Source organism: Zalophus californianus, chromosome 3 (genome assembly GCF_009762305.2).
Source record: "Zalophus californianus isolate mZalCal1 chromosome 3, mZalCal1.pri.v2, whole genome shotgun sequence".
NCBI lineage: Eukaryota > Metazoa > Chordata > Mammalia > Carnivora > Otariidae > Zalophus > Zalophus californianus.
In genome coordinates this window covers 64,702,765-64,725,335 of record NC_045597.1, presented here as the reverse complement: position 1 = coordinate 64,725,335, position 22,571 = coordinate 64,702,765, and the positions used below count along the sequence as shown (strand labels likewise).

The 22,571-nt window shown below is 32.8% G+C and overlaps 1 protein-coding gene across 6 annotated transcripts in view; it reads right to left on the bottom strand.

Moving 5' to 3' along the window:
• Window positions 1–10,702: 10,702 nt before the first annotated feature.
• The window catches only part of POSTN (periostin), a 35,075-nt gene continuing 23,206 nt past the window's right edge, over window positions 10,703–22,571 (bottom strand). The window contains exons 17-22 of one of the 6 annotated variants that reach the window (XM_027590982.1): window positions 20,098–20,187; window positions 19,279–19,368; window positions 18,484–18,561; window positions 18,027–18,110; window positions 13,657–13,698; window positions 10,703–11,482 (exon numbers count right to left, since the gene is read on the bottom strand). In XM_027590982.1, the coding sequence (XP_027446783.1) occupies window positions 11,445–11,482; window positions 13,657–13,698; window positions 18,027–18,110; window positions 18,484–18,561; window positions 19,279–19,368; window positions 20,098–20,187 (422 nt within the window). In that variant the 3' untranslated portion in view covers window positions 10,703–11,444. The remainder of the gene's footprint in view (window positions 11,483–13,656; window positions 13,699–18,026; window positions 18,111–18,483; window positions 18,562–19,278; window positions 19,369–20,097; window positions 20,188–22,571) is intronic. The other 5 variants (XM_027590981.1, XM_027590984.1, XM_027590983.1 and 2 more) reach the window with 5 other exon arrangements.

The following is a 22,571-nucleotide window of genomic DNA, read 5'->3' as shown; positions in this document are numbered from 1 at the left end:
ACAGGTAGTGGGCTGGATTTGGCCATAGTTTGCCTATGCTTTCATCTGTGCTCAAACTGGTTTAAGCTACCTTTTTTTTTTTTTTTTTTTAGAGAGAGAGCTCGCGCACAAGCAGGGGGAGCAGCAGGCAGAGGGAGAAGCAGGCTCCCCCCTGAGCAAGGAGCCCAATGTAGGGCTCCATCCTAGGTCCCTGGGATCATGACTGACCCCAGCCGAAGGCAGACGCTAAGCCACCCAGGCGTCCCTAAATCAAGCTACTTTTTTTGGTTTGGTAGAACTTCTGTAATTACATTTAAGATTATATCACTTATGTTTTTAAAGGAATGCAGCAAGTTAACAGTCCTATTTCTCTGACCTATATAAAAGGCATACCTATAAACACAAAGATAATAAAGGACTGAGGAATTCACCTAAATAACGCAGGCGTAAAAAGTATTTGAAATATTCAAGTATTCAGAGTATTGTAGCATAAGCTGTGTTAATTTTCTCTTCAGTCTTGCAGTATGCTGCATTAATTTTTCCAATGCATTTCATGTGTTTAGCCATGAAATTAGACAAAATTGTCATAGTTAAGCAAAATCCATGGGTTTATTTTCTCTTCATGCTTGCTTTTCTGAAGATCTATTTATATCGCAACTAAGAAAGTGGTGAATATGGGAGAGCAGCTTTGGGTTCACAGTGATAATGATGTAGTTATGTACAGTTCCAGCAGGTCACTTGCTGTCTCTGATGGTTGTTTACATGCATGCCATCAGTCTCAAGGATGTGAGAGATGGTCATTTTATTGTAGTTAAAGAAGCAAACAGAAATTGTGGCTTAAGTGCTTGAAATTCAACTATTGGTGGCATTTAATGAACTTTAGGAAAAATTTGAGCTCTCTTAGAGCAGGATAAATTAGTGAGTTTCAATCTTTTTTTTTAAACAAATGATGTTTTATTTTGCCATATTGAGATAAAATCTAGATTGATTTTTATATTAAAACTTTAGCCTAATAAATAGTTTCTGAGGTTTAGCCAAATTAAGTTGGGACTATTTTTCAGAAATAATTCATTCAGGAAGCACTTGTTAAAATTCCTTTAATTGAACTGGATACTTAATTTATATATTGTTTTTTTAATACATTGTTTATTGATCCTATTTCTGCTCAGTTTTATTTTTACTTCGCATGGAGTATTTCTTATATTTTCTTTTTTTTAAAAGATTTTATTTATTTATTTGAGCGAAAGAGAATGAGAGATAGCACAAGAGGGAAGTGGGTCAGAGGGAGAGGCAGACTCCCCGCTGAGCAGGGAGCCCGATGTGGGACTCGATCCCGGGACTCCAGGATCATGTCCTGAGCCCAAGGCAGTCGCTTAACCAACTGAGCCATCCAGGCACCCTATTTCTTATATTTTCAAGTTAAGTGTTCTTGTCAATCACTTGAAGCTTGTAATTATGGAATTGTTTGATTTGTCTTTCATGGAGTTCCATAACAACTCTTAATTTTTCATATTTTTCTGTGTTTCCATAGCTTTTTGTGAGACTTCATAAAAGTTTAGAAAATACATTAGTTAATTGCATTAGGACTAAAAGTGAAAGTCATCTAACAGCCTTATTCACATATGGTCTAATTTTCCAACTGTTGTTTTTGGAACTCAGGTTGGTTAGAAAATTACCAGTCTTTTCTCATCAGACTGTAGAAATCAATGAATATTTATTAGATGTTATGTAAAACCTTCCAAAGACCCCACAGAAGTGAAGACAATGAGCCTATTTTCAAGAAAAATAGATATGCTTAAAATTTTAAGAACTATTATTTTCAGGGTTTATGGATGAAAAGAAATATCTGTTCAGTTAAATACAAAAGAAATCTCAGTAAATAAAATTCAACTACTATTTCCTTTCGATCATTTCTTATTGGTTTCTGTGTGAGTACATGTGCACATTGTATAGCAATGATACTAGATCTAAGATATTTTATCCTAAAATCCTTTTCTGTTACTTTGATAGATCTGTGTGCATCCCATCAACATTTTCCCATCTGGCTATTCTTATGATGAGCATTTTCCAGTAGGTTGCTCCTATTTAAAGTTGGAGTTTATATTTTGGTAGGGATCACATTAAATCGATAGATTGGGTAGTATAGACATTTGAGCAATATTTGTTCTTCCAAACCATTAGCATAGAATGTCTTTCCATTTCTTTGTGTCATCTTCAGTTTCTTTCATCAGTGTTTCAGAGTGCAGTTTTTTACCTCTTTGGTTAGGTTTATTCCTAGGTATCTTATTATTTTTGGTATAATTTAAAAACAATGGCATTGTTTTCTTAATTTCTCTTTCTGCTGCTTTATTATTAGTGTATAGAAATGCAACAGATTTCTGCACATTGATTTTGTATCCTGTGACTTTACTGAATTCATTTATCAGTTAAAGTAGTTTTTTGGTTGTATCTTTCAGGCTTTCTAAATATAGTGTCATGTCAGGTGCTTGGGTGGCTCAGATGGTTAATCGTCTGCCTTTGGCTCAGGTCATGATCCCAGAGTCCTGGGATTGAGTCCCGCATCAGGCTCCCTGCTCCTTGGGAGCCTACTTCTCCCTCTGCCTCTCTCTCTCTCTCTCTGTCTCTCATGAATAAATAAATAAATAAATCTTTAAAAAAATAAAAAAATAAATATAGTATCATGTCATCTGCAAATAGACAAAGTTTTACTTCTTCCTTACCAGTTTAGATGCCTTTTATTTCTTTTTGTTTTCTGATTATTGTGGCTAGGTTTCTAGTACAGTGTTGAATAAAAGTTAAGAGAGTGGACATCCTTATCTTATTCCTGACCTTATGGGAAAAGCTCTCAGTTTTTCCCCATTAAGGATGATGTTAGCTGTGGGTTTTTCATACGTGGCCTTTATTATCTTGAAGTATGTTCCTTCTAAGCCTACGTTGTTGAGGGCTTTTATCATGAAAAATCCTAGAAGAGAGCACAGGCGGCAATGTCTCTGACATTGGCCATAGCAACATTTTCTAGGTATGTCTCCTGAGGCAAGGAAAATAAAAGTAAAAATGAACTATTGGGACTACATCAAAATAAAAAACTTCTGTACAGTGAGGGAAACAATCAACAAAACTAAAAGGCAACCTAGAGAGTGGGAGAAGATATTTGCCCATGACATATCTGATAAAGGATTTGTATCCAAAACATATAAAGAACTTACACACAAAACCCCAAAAATCCAATTAAAAATGGGCAGAAGATGAACAGACATTCCTCCAAAGAAGCCATCCACATGACCAAAAAGACATGAAAAGATACTCAACATCACTCTTCATCAGGGAAATGCAGATCAAACTAAAGGAGATATCACCTCACACCTGACAATATGGCTAAAATTAAGAAACAGCAAGCGTTGGAAAGAATGTGAAGAAAGAGGAACACTCTTGCACTTTTGGCAAGAATGCAAATTGGTACAGCCACTGTGGAAAACAGTATGAAGATTCCTGGAAAAGTTAGAAATATAACTTCTTTACTATCTAATAATTATACTATTGGATATTTACCCCCAAAATACAAAAACATTAATTCAAAGGGATACATGCACCCCAATGTTTATAGCAGCATTAATAATAGCCAAACTATAGAAGCCCCCCAAGGGTCCATCAATAGACGAATGGATAAAGAAGAGGTGGTATATATTATTCAGCCACACACCAAAAAAAAAAAAAAAAAAATGATGTCTTGCCATTTGCAACAACATGGATGGAGCTGGAGAGTTTAATGCTAAGTGAAATAAGTCAGTCAATGACAGATACCATATGATTTCATTCATATGTGGAATTTAAGACACAAAACAGCAAAAGAAAGAGAGAGAGAAACCAAGAAACAGATTCTTAACTATAAAGAACAAACTGATGGTTACCTGAGGGGAGGGGGTGGGGGGTGGTTTAATTAGGGGATGGGAATTAAGGAGAGCATTTGTTGTGATGAACACTGAATGATGCATGGAATTGTTGAATCACTATGTTATACATCTGAACCTAATATAACACTCTACGTTAATTGTACTGGAGTTAAAATTTTTAAAAATAAATGAATAAATTAAAAAAATAAAGTTACAATTCATTATTATGGAATGGAGTTAATACAACTTAATTAAATTAGAGAGGAACTTTCACTTCTGGGAAAATGGAATAGTAGAAACCAGATTTACTCTCCTGATTGAAACAATTAAAAAAATATTCAGGGAATGATTTTCAAGACGCCGGGCATCAGGCAACAAACGACAGTGATGCCTGAGAGGCAGGATACAAATGAGGGAAGCTCTATGATTGTCTCAGCATTGTGGAGAGACTTTTTAGTCCATACTGTAGGGAGTAAGAATCCAGGTGGGGGGCACCTGGGTGGCTCAGTTGGTTAAGCAACTCCCTTCGCTCAGGTCAAGATCCCGCAGTCCCGGAATCAAGTCCTGCATTGGGCTCCCTGTTTGGCAGGGACTCTGCTTCTCCCTCTGACCCTATCCCCTCTTGTCCTCTGTCTCTCTCACTGTCTCTCTCAAATAAATAAATAAAATAAAATCCTAAAAAAAAAAAAGAATCCAGTTGGAATTCTGCTTACTGACAGAAGTGGTGAGATGGAGCTGAGTGTGAAGGGAGACCAAGAAGACTAGAGTTCACAGGACAGAGGCCCACGGAGGAGAGAGCTGCATGTAGAGAGAACTCCTGAGACCTGCAGAAGTCCCCCTTGAGTATTCAGCAGAGTGCTGATGAACGCATGTATAGATGGAAACTAATAGAGGCCAGAGAAAGAGCCGCCTGAAAGGATTAGAGGGGACAGAATCTCACACTCACACAGGGCCTGGAATAACTAACATCTGTTCCCACCAACCAGATGGGAAAAATCTCATAATTCACTGGAAATTGGGAATAGTACTCAGGAGAGCCATACCTAAATAGCAGGGAGTAATTAGCTCCAGACAATACATAGATCCAGCCCGGCCTAACAAATCTTAAAAGCAAGAACCTAATGGATCACACTGTTTCATTAACTTAACTACATTCTAGAATAAAGTTCAAGAATATTCATAAGAGTGCAAGATATCCAGCACCCAACAAGGCAAAATTTACCATCTCTGGCAACCAATCAAAGATGGCCAGGCATGCAAAGAAACAGAGATATATGGTGGATAATGAGAAGAAAAATCAATCAATTGAATTGACCCAGAATTGGCACAATTGTTAGAATAGCAGAGGTTATTGAAAGATTTACTATAATTATATTCCATATGTTAAAAAAATTATGGAGAGACATGCAAGATATAAAAATATCCAAATAAAAGTTTCTAGAGAGGAAAACTATGTCTGAAATGAAAAATGCAGAATGGGCTAGGGGTCAAATTATGTTCTAGAAAAAAAGGTTAGTGAATATGAAGACACAAAAATAGAAGCTTTCTAAAATGAAAGGCACACAGATAAAATAAGAATTAAAAAAAGAAGCAATAGTGAGGTGTATTATAATTTAAGAGCAGCCTAATATATATGTAAAGAAGGGGACAGAACAAATCATTGATGGCTAAAAAAAGTCAAATTTGATAAAAATCCTAAACCCACAGGTCCAAGAAATGCAATACATCCTAGGAACAAGAAACATGAGAAAAACCACCCCAGTGCACATCATAATCAAAATTTTCAAAACCAGCGATAAAAAGAAAATTTTAAAGCAGTGATAAAGAGAGAAAAAAAGACATATACAAAACAAACAAGAAACAAGACAAGCAAAAATATCAGTGAGATAACATCTTTAAAATAGTATAAATAAAAATTGTCAACCTAGAATTGCATATCCAGCAGATATTTTTCAAAACAAAGGAAAAATAGTGATATTTTTCAGACCAAAAAATTTATTGCCAGCAGATTTGCACTAAAAGAAACACTAGGAAAAGAAAAATGGGTGTTATACACAAACAATGAATCATGGAACACTATATCAAAAACTAATGATGTACTCTATGGTGACTAACATAATAATAAAATAAAATTTAAATAAGGAAAAGAAAAATGATATCAGATCGAAATATAGATCTACCAAAGGAAGAAAGAGCCCAAGAAATAGTTACTACATGTGTAAATAGATAATATTTTTTATTATTTCAATTTCTTAAAAAGATAACTGACTTTTTAAACATATTTAGAAAGAAAATTAGAAAGTACTTTGAAGTGAATGAAAATTAAAATACATTAAAAAAATCCATGAGATACCACTAAGTAATACTTGGTGGAGGAATTTATACCACTAAACTCTGGTATTAGAAAGAAGAAAGTTCTTAAATCAATGACTTCAGCTTTCACCATAAGCAAAACTAGAAAATCAAGATCAGATTAAAATTAAATAAAGCAGAAGACAATAATAAAGAGTGAAAATCAATGAAATAGAAAATGGAAACACAGTGCAGAAAATCAATGAAACTAAAAGCATATTCTTTGAGAAAACCAAGAAAATTGATTGATGGCTAGCTAGAATGGTTAGGAAAAAGAGAAGAAAAATATTACAAAAATCAGGCAGGAGAGAAGTGACATCACTAGTTAAAGGATAATAATGGAATATTTTGAACAACATTATACCAATTTTAAATTTTAAAATTGTTTGAAATGAACAAGTTCCCTGAAAGATACAAAGTACCAAATCCCATTCAAAAGGAAATAGATAATCCAAACAGGCTGTATGTATTAAAGAAATTGAATTTGTATCCAAAAATCATTCTTCAAAGAAAATTCTAAGAGCAGATGTCTTCACTGGTGAATTCTACCAAACATTTAAGGAGGAATAAAATTATCAGTTCTACACAGACACTTTCTAAAAACCAAAGAGAATTCTTCCCAACTCATCTTGTGAAGCCTTCATTGCCATGATACCAAACTCAAAGAGATTGCAACATGATTGTCAATGTAGAAAAATGATGTAATCTATAAAAAGAAAATGATAGACAAGTATCTTTCATGAACATACATGTAAAAATGCTTAACACAATTTCACAAACTGAGTATGTCATGACTAAGTGGAATTCATCCTAGAATGAATAAGATAAATGGGATGAGGATTTAATACTCAAAATTAAATCCATATAATTTACCATATTAACAAACTAAAAAAGAAAACCCACATGATCATATAAAAAGGTACAGATAAAGCATTTGGTAAAATCCAAAATTCATTCCTGATAAAAAGTTCTCAGCAAATTTGGAATAGCAAGTGCTTTCGTCAACCTGGTAATGGATGTCTATGATAAAACAGAAGACAATGCTGCTAACATCAAATTAAACATCATACTTAAAGTTAAAAGACTGGATGAATGTTTTCCCTTTAAGATCATGAAGAAGAATGGTCACTCTTGCCACTTCTATTTGACATTATACTACTATTCAATATCAACCAATGAAATTAGACAAGAAAGCGTCAAAGGCATCCAGATGGCAAAAGAAGTAAAGTTGTCTTCATTTTCATACAACATGATTGTCAATGTAGAAAATATGATGTAAGCTATAAAAAGTTACTAGAATTAATAAATGAGTTTAACAAGGTTGCTAAATACAAATCAACACACAGAAAATAAACCATGAGCAATTGAAATAAAATCAATGCCGTTGGTAAACCACAAAAATTAAATATTAAGTACTTATGGAGAATCTACAAAGGTGCAAGATCTGTACACTCAAAATAACAAAATATTGGTAATGCAACTAAGGAAGAACTATATAAACTGAGAGATGTATTTTGTTCATGGTTTGAAGACTCAGTATTGCATATTTTAATTATCCTCAAATTGACCCATATATTCAATACAATCTCAATTCAAAGTTAAGCAAATACCTTAATTTTTTGTAGACGTTGACAAGCTGATTTAAAAATTCATGTGTAAATGCAAATAACTTAAAATACCCAAATCAACTTTGAAAAAAGATGAGCAAAATTGACTAGCCCTACCTGATTTCGTGACATATTTAAAACTACACTAATCTCGTCAGTATGATGTTTCAATTAAGAGAGAGAAATAGATTAATAGAACAGAATAGAAAGAAGAGAAACAGAAATAAATTCATAAATATATGGAATTTTGACAAAGATGTAAAGGTATATCAACAGACAATAGTCTTTTTAGAGAATGGTGCTAGCATAATTGGCTATCTATAGGGGGGAAAAAAAACTTTGATCCATACCTTGTACCAACAACAAAAATTAATTCAAAATGAATTATATACCTCAGTGTAAAACCTAAATCTAGTAGAGCTTCTAAAGGAACACAGATTAGAATTTTTTGTGAACTTTTGTTAAAAGAAGTTTTCTTAGATATGATACCAAAAGCATAATCCATAGAAGAAAAAAATGAATTCAACTTTGTTATCTTCAAAAAAAATGCTAAGAGAATGAAAAGATAAGCCACATACTGGGAGAAAAATATTTGCATCTTATATAGCTAGTAGATCTATATAAGCTGTATATATATATATGGAACTCTCAACACTTAATAAAAAACCAAACCAATTAAAAATCAGCAAAAGATTTGAACAGACACTTCACAGAATATATACAAATGTCAAATAAGCACATGAAAGGCATACATCAGGGAGATGCAAATTAAAACTACAATGAGATACCACTACACACCTAGTAGAATAGGTAAAATTAAAAAGATTGTCCATATCAAGTGTTGGCAAGAGAAACTGGAACTCCCATATACTTCTGGTGGGAATTTAAAATAGTAGAACTCCTTTGGAGTATTGTTGGGCAGTTTCCTAAAACGTTAATCATATACTTTCTGTGTGGTCCTATCATTCCACTCCTACATAGAATCCCAGAGAAAGGAAAGCAAAGAAGGAGCCATGCACACTGTGTGATTCAATTTATATAAAAGTCTAGAAAATGCCATTATCTAGAGTGACAGAAAGTAGATCGTGGTTTCTTGGAGACTGTTAGGAAGGCTTATTTGAAACTGCAGTCTTAAGTTCAGTGTGCTCAAACCTATATGCCACTTAGGTAGAGGATGATTAGAAAGAGCTGAAATCAGGTAGTACAGAGTCAGCACAATTGTAAAAACAAATGTGTTTGCTCTTCCCCAAGTTTGTATTTGTTGAGTAATGAACATGAGGTAAATTGATTGATGGCCTGTTTTAAGATTACAAGGCAAAAAATGTTACATAAACTAAGTGAGCCTCAATTTTTCCTATAAAACTGGAGATAATAAAAGTTCAGAATTTTTAAAGGATTAAATATTGCATGTAAAAGCACATACTACTCTGCCTCTTCAATTTATAGAAAGTGTTTGAGTAGGATTTATTTATATTATTTATTTGTCTACCTTTAAATTCTTATTTGGGGGTTTAAAATTATTTTTTATTTTCATATATTTTAAATCTTGTTTTTTTATTTGTATTATTGTCTTTATCTTTTATTAATAATTCTTTAAATTTTATCTTTAAATATATTTACTTGTGTCATTTGAAAGACTCTGTTCTTTACCAGAGAGTTATGCTAGATTTTTGTATGTGTACTATCCAAAACTGATTCCTTTTTTCTCCTTTGGTTCAATTAAAAAAAAAAAAGGCAGGGCATTAAAGTTAGCAGTCTTTATAAAGACTTTAACCTCATTCCTATTGTCCCGGACTACTATATTCAAAGTCCAACTCATCATCAAATGAAAACCCTGAAGGGGGCTAAATGTATAAGCTGACCTACTATTTGTTCTATGTAATTATCTTGGGATCTTCTAGAGGATCATGAACAACATACTGTCTGGAATAGTTATCTTTGTTGATGATGGTTTAGTATATTCTACCAGTACCACCTTATATAACCACCTCCTCTGAATCACTTTGAGATGATAATGGCCACACTCTGTCCAGTTGAGATTGAAGTTCTAAATGCTCTAGATGAGTACTGAGCTGCTAGGGCATTTTGCTTCCTAGCAAGGGCTTTAAATGCTATACATAAATCTCACCACTGTTCCAGACTAGAAAGCATTCTGGAAAACCAAGGCTATTGAGCACTTCCTCAGTAAGAGTCACTGCCAGAATTTTCTATTTTACTTCCTCATCCCAACTGCATCTCAAAGACCCAATGCTTTCACCTACTCAAAAATATTTCCAGATCCTTTAGTGGTACTTTAGTACCGAATCTCCAATCCAAGCTGGACATCTCTGATCCAGACTGGTATCTTCGGTTTGGCCTTCCTCAGTTTTATAATAAACAGTTTTATTACACAGTCACCACTCAGCTTCTCATCAGTATGGATTCTGTTCCCTGATTGCTTTTATTTCAACTAGACCAAGTGAGGATGCTACTTGCTGAGATCTGACTAGATCAACTGATCTCTTTACCATTCTCTGCAAACAAATATTTTTCTTCCCCTCTTTTGTTATACAATGGACACTCACATTACTTCACTCTTAGTTAAGGGCATCTCTGGGGCTTTCCCTATCTCTAGCAAAAGCCTAGGAAAAATTGATTGCTGTATTGGTGTTTGTGTAGTACTTTTTATTCTTCTACTATAGCTCATGGTACATTGTGAATTATTGGTGATTTGTCTCTTTACTCTTTGAGAACCCTAACTGATTCATGTTTTGGATCTTCACAATTTAGCATGGTTCTAGGGTTATATTAGGCACTCAGTTGAGGCTTAATGATTGCTTCATTGTGTAATGATTCTTTATATAACAGATAGTTTTAAAAATTCAAGAAACACTAAATTCATTCAATTCCCTTTAATGAGTATTTGTTATAAAAAAGAGGTATAAAGTCCTGTTCCCAAGTCCAAACCACTTATTAACTTAAACCTTGAGTTTTCTGAACTACCCAATTTAAAGTACAGTATAAACAGTAATTCTGTTTATAACTGAAACAAAATGTTTTATTGAAATGTTTGAGATAAAAATATGTATTGCAAAAAGCATATGACAAACATTTCAAGAGTACAAAATTGGTTGTAGAAATAGCATAATTTACTGGTAAACCCATATTGTATTAGAAATGTGCAAAGCCTTTTGAAGTAAACATTTTGTTATTTTTTAATAATGAGCACCCATTTTTATAACTTAGCTTCCCATGGAGAGGTACCTGCTTGCATACATTTTATCTATCTCTTAGATTCAAAGCTCAATCTTCTCAATGGAATGTGAGATTTAAGTTGTAATAAATGCATTGACAAGAATTTTTCTTGATGGATTCCAAAGTTAGCCAGAATTTTTAATGTCAAGATGTAAAAACCTGTATGTAAGGTGTTCTATTTCCTTCAGTTCCTATCCCACAGGAGACTAACCCCACAATTTCATTCAGAGAAAAAAAAGATGAAATTTGTATTCAGAAGTGTTCAATGCTTTTTTGTGCTGGTTGTTCATTTCCTGAAGTCAATGTGGCTCTTGTTATTTTCCTTTAAGATCAGGTTATTCATTTAGGGTTGTATAAACTTTGTTGTCTGGTTACTGGATTTTCACTTAGAACGACCTTCTCTTGATCGTCTTCTAGATCCTGAGAGGAAGAAGGGAGAACACATAGATTGTAAATGTGATGAAACTTTAGAATTTAATAATGTGATATTCTGTGCATGACTATATCTATAAAGACCATCATTTCTTATTGTAATAAACATCAGATTATGTTTTCTTGGTCATATCCTCTGTTTATGATGATGAAATTAAGGTTATCTTTTGATCAAAAGTATATGAAAATAATAATTTAAAATTTGAGGATTGTAGTTCTTTTGAAAATCTGGATGGATTAGGATGTTTAGAAGAAATCCCTGATAAAACCTTCAGTTAGAAATTATCTATGCACATATCAGATAAAGGGCTAGTATCCAAAATCTATAAAGAACTTATCAAACTCAACACCCAAAGAACAAACAATCCAATCAAGAAATGGGCAGAAGACATGAACAGACATTTTTCCAAAGAAGACATCAAATGGCCAACAGACACATGAAAAAGTGCTCAACATCACTTGGCGTCAGGGAAATTCAAATCAAAACCTCAATGAGATACCACCTCACACCAGTCAGAATGGCTAAAATTAACAAGTCAGGAAACGACATATGTTGGTGGGGATGTGGAGAAAGGGGAACCCTCCTACACTGTTCGTGGGAATGCAAGCTGGTGCAACCACTCTGGAAAACAGTATGGAGGTTCCTCAAAAAGTTAAAAATAGCGCTACCCTACGACTCAGCAATTGCACTACTGGGTATTTACCACAAAGATACAAATGTAGGGACACGAAGGGGTACGTGCACCCCAATGTTTATAGCAGCCAAACTGTGGAAAGAGCCAAAATGTCCATCGACAGATGAATGGATAAAGAAGATGTGGTATATATACACAATGGAATATTATGCAGCCATCAAAAGGAATGAGATCTTGCCATTTGCAATGATGTGGATGGAACTGGAGGGTGTTATGCTGAGTGAAATAAGTCAATCAGAGAAAGACACGTATCATATGACCTCACTGATATGAGGAATTCTTAATCTCAGGAAACAAACTAAGGGTTGCTGGAGTGGTGGGGGGTGGGAGGGATGGGGTGGCTGGGTGGTAGACATTGGGGAGGGTATGTGCTATGGTGAGCGCTGTGAATTGTGCAAGACTGTTGAATCACAGATCTGTACTTCTGAAACAAATAATGCAATATATGTTAAGAGAAAAAAAAGGAGAAGATAGCAGGAGGGGAAGAATGAAGGGGAGTAAATCAGAAGGGGAGACGAACCATGAGAGACAATGGACTCTGAAAAACAAACTGAGGGTTCTAGAGGGGAGGGGGGTGGGGGGATGGGTTAGCCTGGTGATGGGTATTAAAGAGGGCACGTTCTGCGTGGAGCACTGGGTGTTATGCACAAACAATGAATCATGGAACACTACATCAAAAACTAATGATGTAATGTATGGTGATTAACATAACAATAAAAAAATAAAAAAGAAATTATCTATGCAATTGATTTTTTATTTCAAAAGTCTATATTAGATTGGCTTAAAATCAGATATACCTATAATGCATATATAAGCCTTGCAATTTTTTGACTATTAGTATGTAATTATTTAAAAAATTCCAAACTTGTAATTTATTCTAATTTCTATACAGAAAATCTTTGATTATGTAATGTACCCGAATGCAAGGTAACCTAAGTGAAAGATTAGAAAATGCACATAAGTATGGTTATGAAGAAAATTATAGTGCATGAGTGATACATACATGTGTATAATCTACATGTTGTATCAAAATTTTGTACAAAGTTATATTAATAACTATGTGTACAGTTTTTAATTTACTTATGTTTCAAACTGTAGCCTGATCTCAAATAATAACATTTTTAGAGAGTTCAGGTAGCAACCAAATTTTTCTTGGCTCATAGTAACAGATTTCTTTTCAACTTAACTCTACTTGAGTCTATCTCAGTGCTTCCAAAAATCTAGCAGTTTATGTGAGTATAATTGCCTTTCCTTTAACATTTGTCATCCTTAGATTTTACTAACAGTGCAGAGAATGAATAATCTATTTTCTGATTTTTATCATCAAAATACTTTGACTCAAATTTGCTAACTTTTCTCCCTAAAAGACAGCAAAGTCCAATAAAATATATTAAAACCCTATTCTTTGACTTCTCTTAACATAACAAAACATGTGTCCCATATGCACATTACTATCAATACATTTACCTTGAACTCTTTTGTTGGCTTGTATCTTCCTCACAGGTGTGTCTAAAATTAAATAGTTGTAGTTAGAAATACTTGAAATTATGGCAAATATCAGACAAGAGACCGTAAGTAAAGAAAAGTAAAAAGTTTTAAAATAAGCATCACTTAAACATGTAGATTTTCTTTTGAAACAGCGAGACTTTTTCATTGGCCAAAGACAGACATTTGTTTTCCACATATCATAATGAATGCTCACTATTTGCAAAACATTGTTTCATTATGGCATTTGGAGCCTCATATAATGTATCATTTTTGCATAGAGTAAGTGACTTACATGATGTTTTCACCTGTTTTACAAAAAGCATTGCTTTATGATGAAGGGATATTTAACATTATATAAAGTTTAGCAGAAGTATCTTCTCAGAGAGCTCCAGTCATTTATCCAGTCATTCCTATTTGTGATGTATCAGAATTCTGCCTCTGTAAAATTCTCCTTGTAAATTAATTCATAATTACCTTATAGAACATGAGGACAACAAATAGCATTGTCCTAGTAACTCTAGAAATATAATATTATGCAATTCAGGAAATGTGTGCCAACATACTTGCAAATTTAATTCTAATCCTACAAGACCATTTATAATATTAACTAGTTAAAAATAATAAAAGCTTTCATATTTAAGAATTTCAAGTGTTTCATAACTATGCAGTATTTCGTTATAGTTACAAAATATTTTCCAATTCTTTGTTTTTTTTTTCTTTAACTCATCAGCAAGACCTAATTCACATTGTCACTCTGCTATCGGATGCTTAAGATCAAAGTGTAAATGTGGTTCCTACAGTGACTTCATTTTTCTGCTTACCTTTAAAAATTTTTTTCTCTGAATTTTGACTTCTTGCTTTTATATATTATCTATGCCCAATAATCAAGTCAAAATTTTTCTATTATATATATTTTTTCAATTCTCTGAAATTCTGTTAAAAAGTAAAGCAAGAAACTACCACCAACAGTATATTGGCTGTATGTCACCTAGAAACATTTTTAAAATGTTTAAATAAGTTTGTTTCTATGTGGCACATTTCCAACATGTTTTTTCCCACAAAATATAAGATGTATAACCATTTATAATTTCTTGTTAATACTATCATACAGAACTGTAGAAAACCTCATTACATTGGATAATAGGGGAAAGTTTGAGATAGGATTATTATGGAATATGCTCCAATTGATATATTTTCTTGAAAATCAGGTTTATTTGGTAACAGAATAATGGCTTATAAAATACAGCCAAGAAAAGATGGATTCAATCTTTAAGTGACTAAGACCATTGTTTATAATGGACTTAATTACACTCCAAATAACAGTTATTGTATAATTTAAAACAAGGTCACAGAAGTATTTATAACATTACATTTCAAAACAAGCACTTACATTCAGATTTTGTTTCATACACTTGTCAGCATCCACTTAATGAACACCCAATTAAGTAATTTGTTAATTTATTACTATTTTGCTATGGTACTAGTAAAATAAGAATTATTAATTGTGGCAAAAAAAAATCTTTAGAAGAAAGCCTGAATAAAGCGCAGAAAGTCAGATTTGTTCCCAGTGGCTGGCTCTCTGCTATCTCAAAATGAATGAGAGTCGTATCAAGTCATGCTTCAAGAAACAAAATGTGGGAAGATAAACCAGTCATATGAATGATCCCACACAAATGCCCCTCTCTACCACGATTCATGATATATGCAAAGTGCTTCAGCCCAATTATTTATAAGACTTTTGCATATTTATATGGCTATGGCTCTCAGAAATTTAAATTAGGTGTAAAATACTACTTTCTTAAGTTTATATTAATAAGTTTATTATGTATATAAAATTGGCCATGATACTGATAATAGTTAACATTACTGGGAGCTTGTATTTGTCGAGCGTTATTCCAAGCGCTTTCCATACATTAACTCATTAAGACATAAGTAACATTATTATCCTCATTTTCAGAAGAAGAAACCAAAGCAAAAAAAGAATCAACTTACTTAAGTAGTTTGAGTTGGAGCCCAGATCAAAAGCCAGACCTATAAGCTGATCCCTATTCTCTACACAGGATTTACATTTTGTATTGGCAGATTTGTCAAAATCATCCAAAATGACATCTTTGTTCCTTTCTCTATAGGTTGATATTTTCCCTTAATTACTTTAGCAGTTTCAGTAAATGTAACTTTACCTAAGCATGAAATTTTATGCATTTCATGAGAACATTTTTTGAGGTAAGGGCCCTGAAGCACTTCAGTGATAAACCACAATATTGGTACCGAAAGGACCACTTAGCCATGTTACTAGTCATGACTAAAATAATTGAGGAATACACTCAATTCATCAGAATGTACTATATGTACCACTATGAACAGTCTAGATTGAAAACTCCAAACTTTTGAGATGAAGACTGTAGTTGGGATAGAGATCACCTATCTATATTCTGAAGAAACGAAGGCCAGTCTTGCATGATGTAATCTTTACTCACAGCAGCTTCTTTGTAAATAGGTATCTCAGGATCTAGACACTTGTAACTCAGTGATGACCCATTGATTTTACAGGGGTAGGAAAAAACCTACCATGTCCAATTAGTGTTCAGTAACTATACTGAACTATACTAGCTATATATGAGTTATACTAGTAACTAGACTGCTTATATTGTCTTTACTATGTGAAAAAAACCTTGGAAATGTTCTGATAAAAACTTAGGATGTGGCATTGTGGAAATTAATGCTTTATAGACATGTAGAGAAACCAGATATTGGGAACTAAAGGAATCCACCCCCTGGGATAAAAGAAAACAGGAGTTAAAGAAAGATTTCATTAACTAAAATTAAAATATCATATTCTTGTAGCAGATATATTTTCTTTTGCCTGAAGTTATTGTTATGTACTTAGTTCCTTGTTTATAATCAACTTGTTAAGCGGGGCTTATTAAAGGATAAGAAAACATACTTACCTGAAGTTTAAGCCTAAATAAAGTAAAGCAATGTATATACAGGTAGAGCTACTAAATGATTCATTCTCTAGAAAGCACTGCCATTCTACAAAGCTGCTTACTATGGTAAGGACTTAAAAAAAAAGAATTCAATTTAATCTTCATAATCTCTTCCCCTCTTCCCTCAAATCCCTGTTTTCCTAGCAGACAGTTAAACATTTGTAGGTAGATGGTGAATTCTGTGTGAGATAATACAGAAAACCTTGGTTCTTTTATGGCTTTGGCTTTGCCGCACACTCCCTGCTGTCTGAAATTAAATCTTGTATTTTTCAGACACATATTTTTCTATTGAGGGGTAATTCAATCATTGGGTCAATTTATTTTTACTATCGCTGAACAGTCTCAACACTATATAAAGAGATTTTTACCTAGGTTAAAATAAAGAATAAAGAAACAATTGCCTATAATATGTATGGTTCCAAGAGAATTTACATCTTCTTGAACAGAGGGATACAAATTTAAGCAGAAAAGCCATCTTGGATGATATTTTGGATGAATACCAAACTGTAGTTGTGTCTCTCAACTCATAGTATATTTCAGGAAGCATATTTGATTTTTCTGAATAATTTAAATGCTTGTTTCTCTGAAGCAAGTTGTCGTCTAAATACTTTTGTTGTTAGTAAAATGAACTAAAAGTTCATTTATTCAAATGCCAATTACCCAAATTATATTTTATTAGCATTTACTGTTTCTTCAAATAATTATCATTTAGAGTTTGTGTAAGATTTTGAATTCTTTTTTTTTCTCCTTTGCTTTTAAAAGTAGGTCTTTTTAATGCCATAGACAGAGAACATTCCATACTTTAAAGATTAATTTCATATGCAAAATAATTTCCATCTCCAGTTATAGATTATCATTCAAACTGTTAGAAGAAACAAATATCCATTCTCAGGAATGTAGTTTGGAAAAGAAAATTACTAAATGCACTATTTTGTTTTTGCTAGATGTATGCACTTTAAAAAATCCATAAACATGCCTTTTATTATTGTTCTGGGGGCAGTGAATACATTTTTCTAATATAATATGTCAGTTTGGGCTTCTTTAAACAACTACCAATTTAAAAAGTATTCCCCTGTCAGATACTTAAAATATCCTTGATTATCTGTATCAAAGAAAAAAAAATATTCATTGCTCCCCAAGTTTTATATCATAGAACTTTTTAAAGACTGTTTAAATTAGTAATCATTTTTTCATTATTATTACTTAAACTACTATTGAACCAATCAATCTCTTAAGACAACACACCATGTTGTCTTTTTCTAACCTTATTAAAAGAAAAACCTGAATGCTCAGTCTTTAAAAAGTTGAAGAACTCAGTCTCCAGAACCTGTTAAGTGGGTTAGTCGTTTCCCTTTTACTAACCTCCCTGAAGCAGTCTTTTAATTTCTTCATCTTCAAATAAATGATCATCACCACCTTCAATGAATTTGGTGACCTTGGTGACCTCTGAGAGGATACATGTTTATAGCAGAAATTGGTTTACGTAATAAAAACACAGGACACTTGATGTGATGTATAATGGCATCTGGCTAACAATGAATTCCAGACCAACACTTGATCTTTCTCTAGTTTTGGTGCTGTTTCGATAAGCCAATTTCTAAAGCTATTGAACAATATATAATATATTAACAAAACAATCAACATGACTGTCATTTGAGTTTCATTCTTTATCTTTGAACATTTTTCATATGTTGGCATGGAATTTGAACAAAAGAATGAGATAGAGTAGAAAATATGTAAAAGGCCTCAAAGACTATTTTAGACTTTGAAACAGATAGCTTAAGTAAAGTCACATTCTTATGTTTCTAGACATGCTGACCTTCTTGCAACAATTTCTTCAGAGTTTCTTCTGTTTCTCCACCACCAGTAGAAATCCTAGTATATTTTATTTCAGGACCTGAAAGAAAGACAATTTTTTTAAAAAAGGTCTAAAACTGTGGTAAGCAAACTTCCACTCTAAAGGGCCAGATAGTATTTTAGACTTTATAGGCCATATGACTTGTGTTGCAGTGATTCAAATAGTCACTCTAGGGTAAAACAGTTATAGACATTATATGAAGGGATAGTCACACTGGGTTCCAATAGAACTTTACATAAGTGGGTGGTACAGGCCATAGTTGCTGACTGCTCATTTAAACAAATACTTGCAAAATAGCTGAATTCAGAATTTTAGACTAATTCATTGGTGGGAGACTGACACAGAGGTTTACTTAAATTAGAGATCAGTTGTCTTATACAAACTTGTATATATTTTGGTATGTAGATGTGTAGACCTTAGGCTAAACAGAAAATCAAAGGAGGGAATGGTTTTTCTTCTAGGATTTATTAATTCATTAATACATAGCTAAGTGAAAATATTATATAACATGTATGAGTCTGCATAGTAAAAACACATGCTTATAGATTTGTCCACAGATTCCAATTCAGGGAAAAACATAGATTGCATATTTAAGAATAATATTATTTCTGCCAAAAAGAAATAACTTTAGTAACCACCATGAAAATGACTTAGTCAATTTCTCTCATGATTCTTATAGAGAGAGCTATTTTAAGATTTACCATGGTTTTACCTTTATAATTCAGGCATAGTGCCATATATGGAATCAAAGTTTACCTGTAATGATTCGTTCTTCCCTTGTCTCTTTTTCAGTTATTTCCACAGGCACTCCATCAATGATTTTAGTGTATTTTTTAATAATTGGCTCTAAAAGTAGAGGGAGAAAAACACATTTGATGTAGCCCTTTATGGATACATAAGCTAGACATTTTAATGATTAAATATAGTTCTCAAAGCAATACGGCTTAGAATTCAATCCTAATCATTTTGGGGACATATCTCAAACAGAGTCAGATCAACAAATATCTAAATGGTAGAGTTATGTCCTGAATCTTGGGTGAGGGAGACAGCCAGCTGGCAAGTTAACTCTCCGTGTCTTACTGCCATACTTGTTTTCTGACCGCAGAATGAGTATTTAGTGAGAATCCAGGGAATTCTTCATCATTAGAGTGGGAGCCCTATATTCAGTCTCAGCAGTGATTTATTAGTCAATCTTAACACAATGGCCATTGTTTTCTTCTAAATCCAATAGATTACTTTGTATTGACATTATTATTCTACTTCATAATCATCACTGACGTATGCACAGTAATGATGGTTTTGTTGGACCTGGTGACTTAATGGGTAAATTAATTCCAAGTAGTTAAATTACTCTAACTTCATTAAAGGTAAATTGTATTTTATTTCACTGGAAAAAAATTAAAAAGACAAAAAACCACAACACCTAACAGGAAGAGCCCGTGAAACGAATATTCCCACAATTTATATAAAACAAAAGCCAACAGAAAACATCAGATGTTCAATATATTTAACCAACACTGTTTCAGAATAATCACAGTGATCCTAACTAGGCTTTAGGAAATACATATAACGCACCTCCATGGATCACTTCAGTTACTGTTTCACCTTCTTTAATCAGTCTGAACTCAGGTTCACCTTCAATTTTGACCTTTGTCATTGTGGGTCCTGAGGCATTGTTTTAGGAGACAAATTATCATGTTAAAGTAGTTCTTTAACTTTAGCAGAACAGGAAATTTATTTTGACATCTGCTGTTATTCAAACGTCAAAGTGGTTTCAGGCTTTATGAAATCAGTTTTAAACATTTCCCATTGTCTTCAAATTAGGCAGTATTTATGAGAACAAATGACTCAGTCTACTGGGGTGCTGCTAAAATTAACTTTCATCTGTTTTAGCATTTAGCATAAGTCCATCCATTTATTTGTAGTCATAAAGTAGGATCACACAAGGTATTATGTACTTTATGAATCATACAGTATGTACGAAAATGAGTTGCTCTAATGATAACTAGTGTAGATCTTACTTGACTATACTGGTATCATCAATTACTCTTTCCTTATTAAATTTAATTTAATTTTTAATTACTCAGTATTGTCCACTTTTTATCAAATGGGCATAAGACTGAACATTAAAAGATCTCAACTTTATGCCTATAAAGACACTGAATTTAAGATTTTATAGGAAAATGGATTTGAGTATTTACCTTATATATGAAAATGATGCAAAAATTTACTAATTAATAATAAAATAGTCCTTCAAATGCAAGAGTTAAACAAGTGTTGCATTTGACGTACAAAATGATTTCACTCCCAGAGAAAATCATTTTGAATGTTAGAAAGCTGGTTACTACATTAGTCAACCAAGACTATTTCATAGAGAAGAAAAGTTCAGTACATTTAACTCATACCTTAACACCCTTCAACAGTTGAATATCACTATATTTGCTTATCTTTGAGAGGATTTATTTGCTTGTCCAGAAATTGTTAATGTACACCATTACCCAGAATTAGTCTAAAACAATCTAAAATAGTGAAAACAATTGTTCTTTCAAATAAGGAGTGCTTCATACCATAATATTTGATCTACGGGATCAAGGGATATTGAGTATCAAATGCAAGGCCAGGTTTTTAAGGTTTAGAAATTTCAAAAGGAAAATACCCTTAAGGAGTTTAAGAACAAGAAATGAGTTAATAAAATACCAAATCGACATTTCTTTGGAAGAGCCTAAACTGAAATTTCAGAAATACCCTCTATCCTTATGCTTTATGAAGGCAGTTTTTATCAAATCTCTTTTTCATATTTACTCCCTGCACCTAGGAGAGTGCCCAGCACAATAATAAGATGCTCATTTGTTGAAATGAATTTCAGTTGATTAATTCTTAATTCTATAATCTGGTTAAGGTTAACCTTTTATAAGAAATATTTTAAAATTGTGTTTTGGAGTCTAACACTTTTAGAGGGAATTCAAGAATCATCAATGGACCTGCAAAAGCTCAATGAGAAGGAAAAACCAGTAGCAAACTTAAAGCTGGACAATTGTAAATGGCTGCCACAATAATTATTTGTTTCCTTCAGGATGTTACACAGAAGTAAAACTTCTGAATTTTTGAACTGAAAGTTTTTAACACATAAGTGACATGACCCCATTTTTCATCCTTGTTCCCTTTATAGGCAGAATTCAGGTAGATTTGATGCTTCACTGTGTTCCTAATTGAAGAAAGATTAATACAGTAGATTCCCACTGACAAAGATTGGGAAGATAAATGGGCTGAATGAAGAAGCTTGAAAGAAAAGGTAGGAATCTTTGAAAACAAGAATAGCACATGTGAATGATTTTGATTATAGAAGCTGTGTACAAGTTATTATACAAAATTTTAGGGGATCTAATTTTAAAAACAGTACAAGAATGTTAAAATCAAGTGTATTACCAAGGATCATTTGATCATTTTTTATTAAAATGATCAAAAAGCATTTTGTCAACAAAACATTTCTATGATTTAATTTCTTAAGACACCAAATTCTCATCCAAATATAAAAGTAATCCAATGGCCATAGGTAGAGTATTTTTTTTTTAATAAGCACAGATTTCAAAGACTATATCAATTTTAGGTCTCAAGAAGAAATAAAAATATGAATAACTAATTAGCTAGGAAATAAAATTTGCATACAAGTTTCCAATATCTAAATGTAAATCATGGCTTGCCTATAAAGGAATAGATAAAAATATTCAAGAAATTGCCATCTCACTTCAGAGAATGAGAAGAAATATAAAAATAAAAAAATTAAAATAAGTTTTTTTGAGATTCAACTGAAAACATGATTTTTTTCCTTTTTTGGAAGACCGTTTTTATCCTTCTTACAGAATAAAGAAGAAAGCTTAGTGTTTTCTTTGTGGCAAGTCACCCCATTAAGATGCTTAGACATACAAACAAATCATTCTTAAGGTCTGACCCTTGGTAATAATTAAAATACATGAAATGAAGGTGGCATCAAAGATGTTGGATGGAGTTGGCTAACGTAGTCAGTAAAGGTAGAAGATCAGGATTGCAAT